General features: G+C 38.7%; 1 protein-coding gene across 2 annotated transcripts in view; it reads left to right on the forward strand.

Annotated features, from left to right (window-relative positions):
* Positions 1 to 2,276: 2,276 nt before the first annotated feature.
* Positions 2,277 to 13,239, forward strand: part of LOC126164518 (mitochondrial import receptor subunit TOM22 homolog) — a 68,893-nt gene continuing 57,930 nt past the window's right edge. Inside the window, exons 1-2 of one of the 2 annotated variants that reach the window (XM_049920247.1) lie at positions 2,277 to 2,382; positions 2,465 to 2,683. In XM_049920247.1, coding sequence (XP_049776204.1) covers positions 2,567 to 2,683 — 117 coding nt within the window. In that variant the 5' untranslated portion in view covers positions 2,277 to 2,382; positions 2,465 to 2,566. Of the gene's footprint in view, positions 2,684 to 13,239 lie in introns of both variants that reach the window. The other variant, XM_049920246.1, reaches the window with a different exon arrangement.

Genomic DNA, 13,239 nt, shown 5'->3' on the forward strand with positions numbered 1-13,239 from the left:
TCTACTGACAAATGGGATTTGGGTCAGTGAAACTCACAACTGCTGCACAGGACAATTGCATGGCCTCCAAATAAGACAATTCTCAGTGTTGGCATCTATTAAAATGTACCGGATTTTACAGCATCACTGATTACTCAATAGCAGATTGTTTTCCTCAGTTAATTAATCTTTTGGTACCTCTGCAATCTTGTTAACCATTTGAACTCTGCAGTCGAACATCATTCGGTTTGAGTTGTCCAACTTCTATCATTAAAGTCGATTAACCCTGGGAATCCTATGTTGACTAATTACATCAGACATTAGAGACATGATGGACATAAGAAATTAAAAGTACATAGTTGAGAGCTATTTGTCTCTCAATATTTTAATTACTAGAAGCAAAAGAAGTATCATATTTCTGCTCTGCCGTTCCTCTAATTATTTAACCTCTTATTATTTAACCAACAGGCTATGGCAAAAGCCCTCTATGCGATGCATTCTTCGTTTTTCACACCGTCAGCTAATAGTGTTTCAGTGCTGGAGACGACAAAAACAAAACCATTCTACTATCTATGTCTAAAAAAAAGGTTCTGCTTATACTAATGACACTTTCAAATCATAGGCACTATAACATCTGTTACAGCTAAACTCATCAAGTCCTAACTCTGGACACTGTTTCAAACGTGACCAGTCGGACTATTGTGCTGATGTGACCAGATTGAAGAGAACACGTAACGTGCTGTCATAATGGACAGTACATATGTGACACACACACACAGGATGAGGCAGGTAACATGGGCCACTCCAAATGTGTCCAAAACGAGTAAACATATCATGGTGTGGTTTTCGATTATTATTTTTTAATAGAACTATGTTATTTTGTCTGTGACAGTAATACGACATGTGTAGAACTATAATATCAAAAAGCAACAAGATAACAGCTCCGCAAACCAGTGTCCTGCCAAAAGGGAAGAAGTCCCACACTTGCCTGCCCTGCTGGATAGTAGATACGAACAGACACGAGACTCTGGTATGGTCAGTGTGTTTAGCTGTGTGCTGGACGCCTATGAGTCTGTGCTCAGCTGCTGTAGCAGTCATGAAACTTGCTCGTCTAGCTGTAGACTTCAACAGTGTACACAACAGTCGGAAAAATCAGATATGATTTTGATGTAACGCGTATATCGCCAGACTGTTAGAGTAGCAGTGTGGTTGTATACTGGAAGGGAGCCCTCACTTTGCCAGGCCTACACCATCTATCTTTCCAATATTATAAACAAAATTCAAGAAATTTTAAGTTAGGAGACTAAAATACTCTAGCAAAAAGGAGCAACAGCTGTTCAGAGAAAGACCATTAACATTTCTGCTGTGGTATCAGAAACATTCACATGTCACTACAGAGTCACTTGAATCTACAGATGGGATCAGCTAAAGGAGTATTCTGTGAACACTGCATTACAATCCTTCCCACATTTCAGTCTGTCAGCAGCTTAATGGGAAAGACTTTAACTTCACTTATAGTTCTCTGCATGGTGTCTATGAATACTGCAAAGTGGTGCGAGGTTTCTAGGCAACAATCTGTATGCAGATCAATCTTTGCAGTATAGCCCACCACTCAGTTGAAGAGAGTCACTGGCTGAGAGAATTAGTGTGACATTGCTACTGGTTTGGTTCCTAACAATCCAACCACATTGCGACATAACGTCTTCTTCTTTAAATGAAAATTTTATATTAACTTCAGTTCAAAAGGCATAAACTTGTTTCCATTTGAGCTCGACAAAATGTGAACAGTCTATATGGGTGAAGTATCTTAGCATACATAACTTGATTTCTGCTCATTGTCTCGGAATTCTTCCTGAGAATTGGATTCATATCTTAGATTCGTTCAGTGTGCCTAGATTCGTTCAGCATGTCTAATTGCACAGCATAAAGTCGTTTCGGGTTTGCCTCATTAAAAAAGTCATGTTTGTCCTTTTTTTTCTCTGGTACTTAGATACTAGTACTGCCACTGCTCTGCCCAGTGCTCTTTATCCAAACGAGATCACTTACCTGCCATGTCATCGTAAATGCGCATGTGGCTATTATTTCATGACTGCTCATAGATCGCTGTACAACTGTTGAATTTGAGCATTACAGTACTCCCTAGGCTCCTTCACTGCATACATCTAGTTCCGATTAAACATACAATATAAGTTTCTAAGGACTTGTGACATTTGACATGATGGAGCTGTTGTATCCATGAAAGTCATTGTAATAAAGACATCTTGAACACTCTTTGCCTAGTTGCAAAGACTATAAATAGCGTACAGCGGTGTCATTTTATGTAAGGTTAATTGAGTTCATTTTTAAGAATGGCCGGTATTTACTAATGCCGTCCAAAATGCATCTGACTGTGTTACCCGCTATGTATGTATGTCCTTGGAAAAAAGTTTGACTAACATTTCTACAAGAAGAGGCAGGTACTAAGATCTTTGTCTCCGTGTTCAAGCTGTAGGGCAGAAGTGTGGTGTGTGGAAAATTGTACGGCGTGGGACTTCGTTGCATCCTCGTTTTAGGAGGATTGAAGAAGTGCTAAATTATCTCTTTTCTTATGGCTCAGATTGAGGAGGTCGACAGTGGAATGGAATCCTTAACAGCAAGTAGTAAAGACCTTACGCCAGAGAAGATCCGAAGCGGTTCTGACGATGAAGATGATTTGTCGGATGAGGTGAGAAATAACGATCTTATTCTCCTTGACAGTGTTTTCGTTAATTGCTATTTGTGCAGTTAAAACCGTAAAATAACAACATATTGTCAGTTTCTAGCTGTCGAAGTATGTGCCTATTTTTTGCTTAAGGGACAGTCATTTAAGGCTAGTAATAGTTTATGGTGTCCATGAAGGAAAAGTGACTGCAGCGTCATCTCAAGGTATAGTTAAAATATCATACCCTTGTTTACCAGAGGAGCTACAGTTTGTGGGTGGAGATGACATAATCATGTGAGGGCCAAGATGTTAAGCTAATAAACTTAATGCCTTTGAATTTCTGAGATTAGTTTACAACTGAAAGCCGTCAACGTTTGAAAGAGTTTGTAATTGAAAGTCGGGAAGGAATTTACTTCATAGGTTAACTTGGATCATTTAAACTGTAACTTCTCACTTGAAGCGTTTTAAGGTCCCCACCGAATGAGAAGACACAAGCAATATTTTGAGAAATACAGGATTTTGTGTGTAGCGCATTCCTGTGAAGGTAGCGACATAGAAAGTATTAAATGGACAGTGTAAGACTTATAGTTGTAGCAGGCTTCAGAACTACATCCAGCCATGTTACTGTAATCATGGTTGTCTAGTGGCCTCTGATATAAGTCTTGACAATTTCAGAATGCCTTAACATGCTTGGATTCAGAACAAGAGCTAAGGTGAATTTGAAATCTTTGGTTTGTGTGTATTCTGCTGATATCACAGTTAAGTCAATGAGATTCATTAAGCCTATGGCACGAATTTGAATTTCAGTTAGTGACTAGGTGCTGGACGTTGATTACATTTTCAGAAGTATAAAAATTTAAGGTACTGGAAAAACAGCACAGTGTTTTGTTAAAGAGGGCATGTTTGATAATGTGTACAAATAAATTAAGAGGGTTTTCACTCTTTTAAAAATTGATGAAGCATGAAAAGCTGTATTAGAACCAACGAGGCAGGTGGGGACTCGGCTGTGGTATCTATCCAAACACTCAACCTCCTCCTGCATCCCCCGCCCCACCCATTTTTGTTGTGACAGGCTGATCCGAGACTTAGCACGAGGCCTAGGTTGGAAGTTCGTAATTAGGTTGAGTTGGCCAAATCAGCGAACGATAATGCTAAATAAGAATAGTGGCACTGTAACAGATGGACCAGTAGTGTAGAATAATGTTTACGTTTGTGCCATATTTAAATGCAGTTTCCCATATTTAATGCATTTTCATCATAAAAACTAAAATTGCAAAGTAAATTCCGAAAATTTAAATTAGATGACGATCACATTATCAGTATTTTGATACACATTATACGCTTATTTCATGCATAAGGTGAGAAGGTCCACTATAACTTTTACCACAAATGAATTAGTAGTTGGAACAATTTGCTTTTTAAAATAAGATAACCTTCTTGGACTTGCAGCATTTCTTGCTAGAAAACCAAAAGTGGGTGGATTAACAGTTTTCCTTGGGGTCATGGTACCAAAGCTAAAATTTATGCTGAAATGTGTCCGATTTATTACAGTATTTGATTGTGGTTGTGTTTAAGATATCTCCATTTAAAATAAACATGATTTATCCATTTTTGAATTGTGAAGAAGGGTGTGTGTAAAAACAAATGTAAGAGCGGTTGAGTGATTGAATGGGAAAAGTTCAAACTTTGTTAGTCCATGAGGTGTGATCAGGTAACATGATTGATAAAGTACTGTCTGAAGTGCAGTGATCCTCACATTCTCAGGATGCCATACTTTGTAATTTAGACTGTATAGTCAAATGTAATAGTGTCAAAGATAGGGCCTTATCAGTAATCTATTAAACAGCAGTTACTCTTAAGTCGGTATGTAGATTCTGAAACTGCAGATGTACAATCACACGTTTTCAAAAGTGGCATGGGCATAATCCAGACAACAGGACAGGAAGATAAGTGTGAGAACTATCACACAAACACTTAGCAGTTCGGGTCAACAGAAACATCCGATCTCACGCATCGGCTTTGACCCGTGACGTAAGGGTGTTGTGGTGTGTGACGTCATTACGGCGCGGAGTTTGGTTTGTGAGTGTGGCGTGTTTGTAGATGTCGTGTTGTTGTTTGTTGTGCCCTCTGGTGGTATATTCATGGTTTTCGTTTGTTTGGTGTGTTGGGCTCAGTTTGCTGTTGGTCAGTGGTGAGTGCTGCGTGCGTCTTTTTGAAGCGGAATTTGTATTAGTGAGTTAACGGTTTTGTGTGATGGTTAATGTAATGATGATTGCTGTACATCGGCTGAGTTTGTTATTAAGTGTATTCGGTTGTGGTTTTTGTTCAGGAATGGATATGAAAGACCGGATTAATAGTTCTCGGTTGAGGGCTATTTTCGTCTTTATGATACGTATGCGACGTTTTTATATCCGCCATATTTGGTATTCGTACTGGGAGATGTTTTTGAGTTACATAGCTCAAGGGTAGTGGTCGATCCTAAGTTACGGGATTGGTAGCTGCTGTTGAGCTATATAGTTGGAGGGAAGTGTTCAATCTCAATGTTTGGTGGAGTATGTTGATTTTTGTAATGGGAGATGGGATCGGGAGTTGCTGTTGAGCTATATAGGTCAAGGGAAGTGTTCGATCCCAATTTATGGGGTCGGGAGCTGCTGTAGATATATGTAGGTGAAGGGAAGTGTTTGTTCGCAATGTTTTGCGGTGTATTTTGATTTTTGTATTGGGGGATGGGATCGGGAGATGCTGTTGAGCTATATAGGTCAAGGGAAGTGTTCGATCCTAATTTATGGGATCGGGAGCTACTGTAGATCTATATAGGTCAAGGGAAGTGTCCGATTCCGGATAAGAATGTTTTTTGTGGTATTTGGTGAGTTTTGTGATGTCGATTTTTTTCGTCGTCTTGCGTGGTTTTGTATGGCGGTGGGTGGCTAAATTTGTGTATATTTAGTTTCTCCCCACCCAAAAACCCCCAATTTCCCACGCTTGTCCCGTTAGCCATTAGGCTTTTTGTGAAACTTGTGTGTGTATTGTTTTTCTATGTATTTTCGTCTTTATGATACGTATGCGACGTTTTTATATCCGACATATTGGAATTGTCGTTTATGGTTGTTTCCGCCATATTTGTGACTTCATGGGTCAAAGCCGACGGGTAGGATCGGACGCTTCTGTATTTGCACAAAAGGAGATTGAGGGTCTATTAGATGTCGATCAGTTTGGGTTCGGTAAAGGTAATGACTGCAAGGAGTCAGTTCCAACAGTATACTTGTAAGAGGAAAGATGATTTAAGAAAATTAAACATTTTAATAAAGTTTGTTGACTAGTAGAAAATGTTTGACAATGTGAAATGATGAAAGAATTCAAAATTTTTACTGAGGTAAATAATTGACTACAAGGAATGACAGATAGTATACAATACAAAGAACAGAAGGAAAAGCTGGAATGGGAGACAAAGAACAAAGTGCTCAGATTATAAAGGGTGTAAGTCAGGCATTTAATCTTCAACTCCTGATATTCAATTTATACATCAAAGAATCAATGAAAATAATGAAGATTTTGTGTTAAAGCACATCATTGATGAGTCACTGATATTGATGTCCTACGTGATAGCGATGTGGTCAAGGGAAATGTCCGATTCTCTCTCTCTCTCTCTCTCTCTCTCTCTTAGGTGAAGGGAAGTGACAGATTCCTGTCAATATTTTAAGTGTAGCGGAATTTGGAAATTTTGTGGTGTTTTTATGTCGTCGTCTTGTGTGCTTTGGGATCATGGTGTGTGTCTGTCCCCACCCAAAAACCCCCAATTTTCTGAACTGGCCCTGTTAGTTTGATTGTATTTTTAGTGAGAGATGTGTTTGTTGGTTTTGTATGTATTTTCTTGTTTGTTTTTGTTGATGAAATGACATCATAGGTGCCATATTGGAGACATTGAGGATGGTAATTTCCGTCATATTGGTGATGTCATGGGTCAAAGCAGACGGGTGGAATCGACGCTTCTGTAATCCCCAATATTTTTATGTAGTGTATTAGTATCTGTAAGTAAAAAAGCTTACAGCTGCTGGAAATTATTCATTTATTGTTTTTCGTGCATTATGGGTGGACTGTTGAATAGTCGATAGCAAAGAGGGGAAAAGAAAGGTGATGATTATGATGTTTGGTTTGTAAAGCACTCAACTGTGTGGTCATCAGTGCCCGGGAAAAGAAAGAAAACAAGTTGTTAGAGATTGAGCACCAACTCTAGTGGGGCAGCGACTTCAAGAAACCATCGTGGTATTCATTTCAGTTGATGAAGGTGAATCTTAAAATTTAAATTGGGGTAACTGTATGGAAATTTTAACCTTGCATCTCTCAGATAAGAGCAATGTCTCAAGAACAACCACATCATTCAGATTAGAAAAACAGATACCTACTGGCTACAAGCAAAGAAGAATACAAAAACTTAAGATTATTAATATAGCTTACAATATAGCTAACATGGCTTTCAATATGTAATGTATACATAACGCCAACTATCTTGTTCACAGCTCAAATATGCTTCTCATCCAAAAAATCAAGATCCTTGCGAAAAAATGCAATTTTGGGTTATTTTGTACAAAATAACATGAACAACACTAAATGTTGTTGGACTATAACAACTTTTAGCATTGTACTTGATAATGGCATAAAAGCCAGAATCTAGATAGTACAGAAGATAAATATAGTAATACACAGTCAAATGGCAGTTTGTTCTTTTAAAAACATCCAACAACATATGTTACAGGCACTGCAAGTTGATGTAAAGTCATATGGTATAAGAATTTGTGAATGGAAAGTGGCTCTTCATATTACGAAGCAGAACACTCACCCTAGAAATACTGTATCCATGTTTGTAAACAGTACATTAAACCTATTGTAAAATATCTTATGTGTGATTCAATCAACAGCAGTCTTCTAAAGCCCTTTGTTATACTTTTATCACTATTATTTCATCAATTTATGGGGTGTACTGCATGTGTATTTGCATGTATATTTTTTTATCTATGTTTTAGCTGCCGTTAACTGACAGAGGCTAAACAAATTACTGAATAAATAACATTGAACTGAAGCTAGAATTCTCCTTGCAATAAAAAGACTACTATCACTTTCTTTGAGCAAATTATGGCAGGCACTAGATTTGATCAAATAAAGTTGACAGAAGGTGACAGTTGACAAAAGTTCTCTATTACATTACATCAAATATATTTATCAGGCTTAAATATATGAAAATGGGGGAAATATGTGAAAGGTATATCTCTCACACCTATCTTTAAGGGTTTTTATCCTTACAGCTATAATATTACTTTCTACATGTCAGTGGAAGCTGTGACACTTCAAATATCAATGGTCTCGATAACTGATCCATGTAGCAACTTCCAGAGCGAGCATTTTCATCTTGGAGCAGCATCTGCATCCAACATTCTCAATTATTTGTTGAACACACTCCAGTCTGTCTTCCCCTTCAGTTTTGCTCACTACACACTTCGTACCATGGAAGTTACTTCTTGATGTCTGAACACATACCCTATCATCCTGACCCTTCTTGTCACTGTTTACCACATTTTCCTTTCCTTGCACATTCAGTGGATAAACTCATTTTACCAGTTCACTTAATTTTCAACATTCTTCTACAACACTATATTTCCCCTCGTCTCAAATGCTTTGATTCACTTTCCTAGTGTTCATGCTTCATTTCCATACACTGTTGTTCTCCATACACACCTACTCAGACATTTCTTTCTGAGATTAACACAAATAGTATACTCATTTCGGCCAGAAATGCCATCTTTGCTTGTGCAAGTCTGCTTTTTATGTCCTCCTTGCTTCATCTATTTTGTTACAACACTATATTTCCCCTCGTCTCAAATGCTTTGATTCACTTTCCTAGTGTTCATGCTTCATTTCCATACACTGTTGTTCTCCATACACACCTACTCAGACATTTCTTTCTGAGATTAACACAAATAGTATACTCATTTCGGCCAGAAATGCCATCTTTGCTTGTGCACGTCTGCTTTTTATGTCCTCCTTGCTTCATCTATTTTGTTACTTTGTTACCTAGGTAGCAGAATTTTCACTTCATATACTTTATGGCCCCCAGGTTTCATAAGATTATTGATTATCTTATTTCTTCTACTCGTCATTGTCTCCTCACCCCCCCCCCCCCCCATCGCTAGGTCAACAGCAGCTCATGATACCAAAACACATGTAGCTATGACAACAAATTGGGATCAGTCACTTCTCATGACCTATACAGCTCAGATACAACTGACTATACCAAAAAAATTGAAATTGAGTACTTCCCCTAAGATACATAAATCAACCACAAGTGCCGATACCAAAACATCAACCACCAACACATGCACTTAATAACACCAATCCAACAACACATAAAAACCCCACCGAACATAACACGCGAACTGTAGACCCAAAAAAATGAATACTTTCCATATAAAAGTTCCGGTGCTACACACTAACCCCCAACTCGTATATTCTGCTTGCATACACCGCATTTCACTATCTCAGTCACAAGCCCAAAAAGTTGCAGAAACTTGATGACGGACAACATGTCATCCCCCATTTCAGCCCGCAGATGCGCACTATTATACTTAGAAGTCATATCCATACATAACAAAAGAAGCCACAGATTGAATTAAATGACTTACCGCGTGACAAACAGCAAACCAATAAAATTGGATGACACCCCAGTACCATAAACACAACAGACTCTTAATTCTTAACTCACTGACACTAATTTCCATTCTTCTATAACAGTCACGACCAATAAATGCACACTTCAAGCACCGAAATCCAATACACCACATAACATGCGGACCATACACCACCAGAGGACACCAACTGCAACAAGACGATATCTGCAAACACAACACACTCATAAACTTAACTCTGCGCCATCATGTCGTCACACAACACCCTTACGTCACTGGTCAAAGCCGACGGGTGGGATCGGATGCCTCCTTTGACACAAATATTGGTTGTACATAAAAAAATATGTAAATTGAAGGTACAAGGGAGGAGAAAGGAAATGGGACTGTTGATGTAAGCTGCCTCGGGATGTTATGTGGAATCAGTGGCGACCAGTGAAAATGTGTGCTGGACTGGGATTTAAACCCGGGAACTCCTGTTTACTAGGCAGTTGCATTAACCACTGTACTACCGATAGACAGTGTTTATCACTATTGTACGGACTATCTCGGCATACCTGTTCATGCCGCCACCTAGTGCCACCCATCCGCAATCCACAGGTTTGAAATAATAGGTACCACACATTCATTTTAAGAATAAGTTTGATATTATTTGTTATCATCTTCTGTTCAAACCAAACCTTCGGCTTAAAACAGCTTTACCTACCACACAGTGTTAACATAGTTACCTGTTGAATTTCTTATTGATAGGTGTAATATCAAAACAGTTTATGTGAAATTTGTGTTTTGAAAGTGTGATACCAGAGGCTCTATTTTAAAATTTTAATCTATAGTGCTAGATGTGGTGTGTAAATTCTTGTATTTTGTCCATCAACCAGAAGATTGGTTTGATGTGGTTCCATTCCTGTCAGTATTGTAATATTCTGTAATGGAAATAAATGGAATATGTTCGGCTAATGCGGTATGTCATTGATGTTTGCTACAACTGTCACAGATTGTTGATTTTGATTATAAGAATGAATTTGTGTGAATAAGTAAGCTGCTGAACTAGAAAGAAACATACTTTCGTCACCATTTAAGTAACAGTCAAGAATTAAACTTCCTAGTAGATTAAAACTGTGTGGCTGACTAGGACTCCTAGAACCTTGCTTTCTTGTGGGCAAAGCTCTTACAGAAGTAGTTTCCCTATATACCATCTCCACTGAAGCTCTCCTCCATAATCAACTGGACTGGAAATTTGAAAAATAGGAGAGGTACTGGCAAAAGTGGAAATTATGATTGCAGATTGTCATGCCTGGGTTAAAGAGCAGTTGTGTTGTAGGTGACTTTTCCACTGTATGCTGCTGTTGACACTTCATTTCTGTTGGTCATAGCCAAGAGGGTGATTGCTGAATCTAATGAGTTCTTTTCACAGAAGGTACGAATTGATTACTTTTGTTTTCGACATGAGTAGCATGCGATTGACAATTATTGATCTGAATATTATAGATTATAAACTTATATGTAAAAAGAAAGATGATGAGACTTACCAAACAAAAGCGCTGGCAGGTCGATAGACACACAAACATACACACAAAATTCTAGCTTTCGCAACCAACGGTTGCCTCGTCAGGAAAGAGGGAAAGACAAAAGGATATGGGTTTTAAGGGAGAGGGTAAGGAGTCATTCCAATCTCGGGAGCGGAAAGACTTACCTTAGGAGGAAAAAAGGACAGGTATACACTCTCTCTCTCTCTCTCTCGCTCGCGCGCACACACACACACACACACACACACACACACACACACACACCCATCCGCATATACACAGACACAAGCAGACATTTGTAAACTCTTTGCCTTTACAAATGTCTGCTTGTGTCTGTATATGCGGATGGATGTGTGTGTGTGTGTGTGTGTGTGTGCGTGTGTGTGTGTGTGTGCGTGTGTGTGTGTGTGTGCGTGCGTGTGTGTGTGTGTGTGCGTGTGTGTGTGTGTGTGCGTGTGTGTGTGTGTGTGCGTGTGTGTGCGTGTGTGCGCGTGTGTGCGTGTGCGCGTGTGTGCGTGTGCGCGTGTGTGCGTGTGCGCGTGTGTGTGTGTGCGCGTGTGTGTGCGCGCGCGCGTATACCTGTCCTTTTTTCCTCCTAAGGTAAGTCTTTCCGCTCCCGGGATTGGAATGACTCCTTACCCTCTCCCTTAAAACCCATATCCTTTTGTCTTTCCCTCTTTCCTGACGAGGCAACCGTTGGTTGCGAAAGCTAGAATTTTGTCTGTATGTTTGTGTTTGTTTGTGTGTCTATCGACCTGCCAGCGCTTTTGTTAAGTATCATCATCTTTCTTTTTACATATATTTTTCCCACGTGGAATGTTTCCCTCTATTATATCCAGATTATAAACTTAGTTACGTTCCTTCATATGTATTTCTTGTACTATATGTTTGCTCGAATAGGACAGGATTTCTTGGGATATTATTTCATATTCCAGTGTAATATAGTTTGGTTGTGAATTGGTGACTCCATCCAGTGTAACTGGAGGAAACGCTGGCTGCGGTGACTAATGATCCTTTCAAAAGCTTTCTTGGATATTTTCAAAATGTCCTGGTTTCTGAGGTTGTGGTTATGTAAAAACCGAAGAGTACAGTTCAAATTTATGGAAAATTCTGTTTTATATGAACATTCTGCCCAATATTTTCCATTATGCCACCGCGTAATTTCTTACTCTCCATCATGACGATGTTTACTGAATACTATTTTCTCGGCTGATTGTCCAGTCGTGGTCCATCATGCTCACTTCCCATTATTGAGTTTGCATGCATAACAGAAAATCTGCTCACACTGTAAGCACACTTACACCTGTGTGAGGATGGCCATTGGAGGGAGCATGGTCCATCAAAGGGAGTTTGAAAACAGGGTACACTTTGCTACACTGTCCTTCTAACAGTCGGGTGTTTTTTATACAGCAAAACTGTGGTGTTAAATTAGTAGAAATTCTTTGAAGAAAAAGCAAGAATGGAAAAATTAGTCTGAGGTATTGTAAGTTGTACAATATGTTTTCTGAAAGCTTTTTAAAGAGAATAGTAGCTATGTGTAAAAGCAGATTGTGGTGGTGTGTAGGCTACTGTATGAAAAGTTATTTTACTGTTAAGCTAATATTTTTAAATGTTTTCTTGTTCTGTAAATTCTACAGATAAAAGATGACTCAATCCTAAAGATTGTTGTGAACATATCAGCACTTTACTAGGCATGCTCCTGTTGGAGGTGGTATGCTCTTGACTCCCTTAACCAAATAACTTACCCAGCTAGTTATAGAGGGAGACCTGCAGTTTAACAAACTCCAACATGGAATTTTTCACACCAATGAATCATTACTGGAGGTGAAAGAAGCCATAAGTGACAGAAAAAAGGTCCAGGACCAACTGTGGTGCTGAATCAAAGGTTTTGGATTAGGAGCAGTTGAAAGTAATGGGTAGTTTCTTCAGAAGAGTTTATGAGCACCAACAAAAGGAAAACAAGGATAGTGAACATAACGAAATAAGTGATGTAGAGGGAATTATATTAGGAAATGAGATGTAACAATAGTAAAAAAGTTGTGCTGTTTGGGGTGAAAAATAACTTTTGATGGAGGTACCAGAGAGGATATAAAATGCACACTGGCTTGTAGATGCAAAATGGTTGAAAAATAATTTTTAACACTGAAATTAAATTTAAGTGTTATGAAATATTTTCTGGTCTATATCCTTGTACAGAAGTGAAATGTGGGCACTAAACAGTTCAGAAGAGAAGGGAAGAAAAGATTTTGGAATGTAGGGCTATAAAAGAATGAAGAAGATTAGATTGGTATATCATGTAACTGAGGCACTAAATCAAATTGAGGAGAAAAGAAATTTATGGCACAACTTGACTATAAGAAGGAATTCTGAAGCAACACAA

Source organism: Schistocerca cancellata, chromosome 1 (assembly GCF_023864275.1).
Source record: "Schistocerca cancellata isolate TAMUIC-IGC-003103 chromosome 1, iqSchCanc2.1, whole genome shotgun sequence".
In the NCBI taxonomy this organism is placed as follows: domain Eukaryota; kingdom Metazoa; phylum Arthropoda; class Insecta; order Orthoptera; family Acrididae; genus Schistocerca; species Schistocerca cancellata.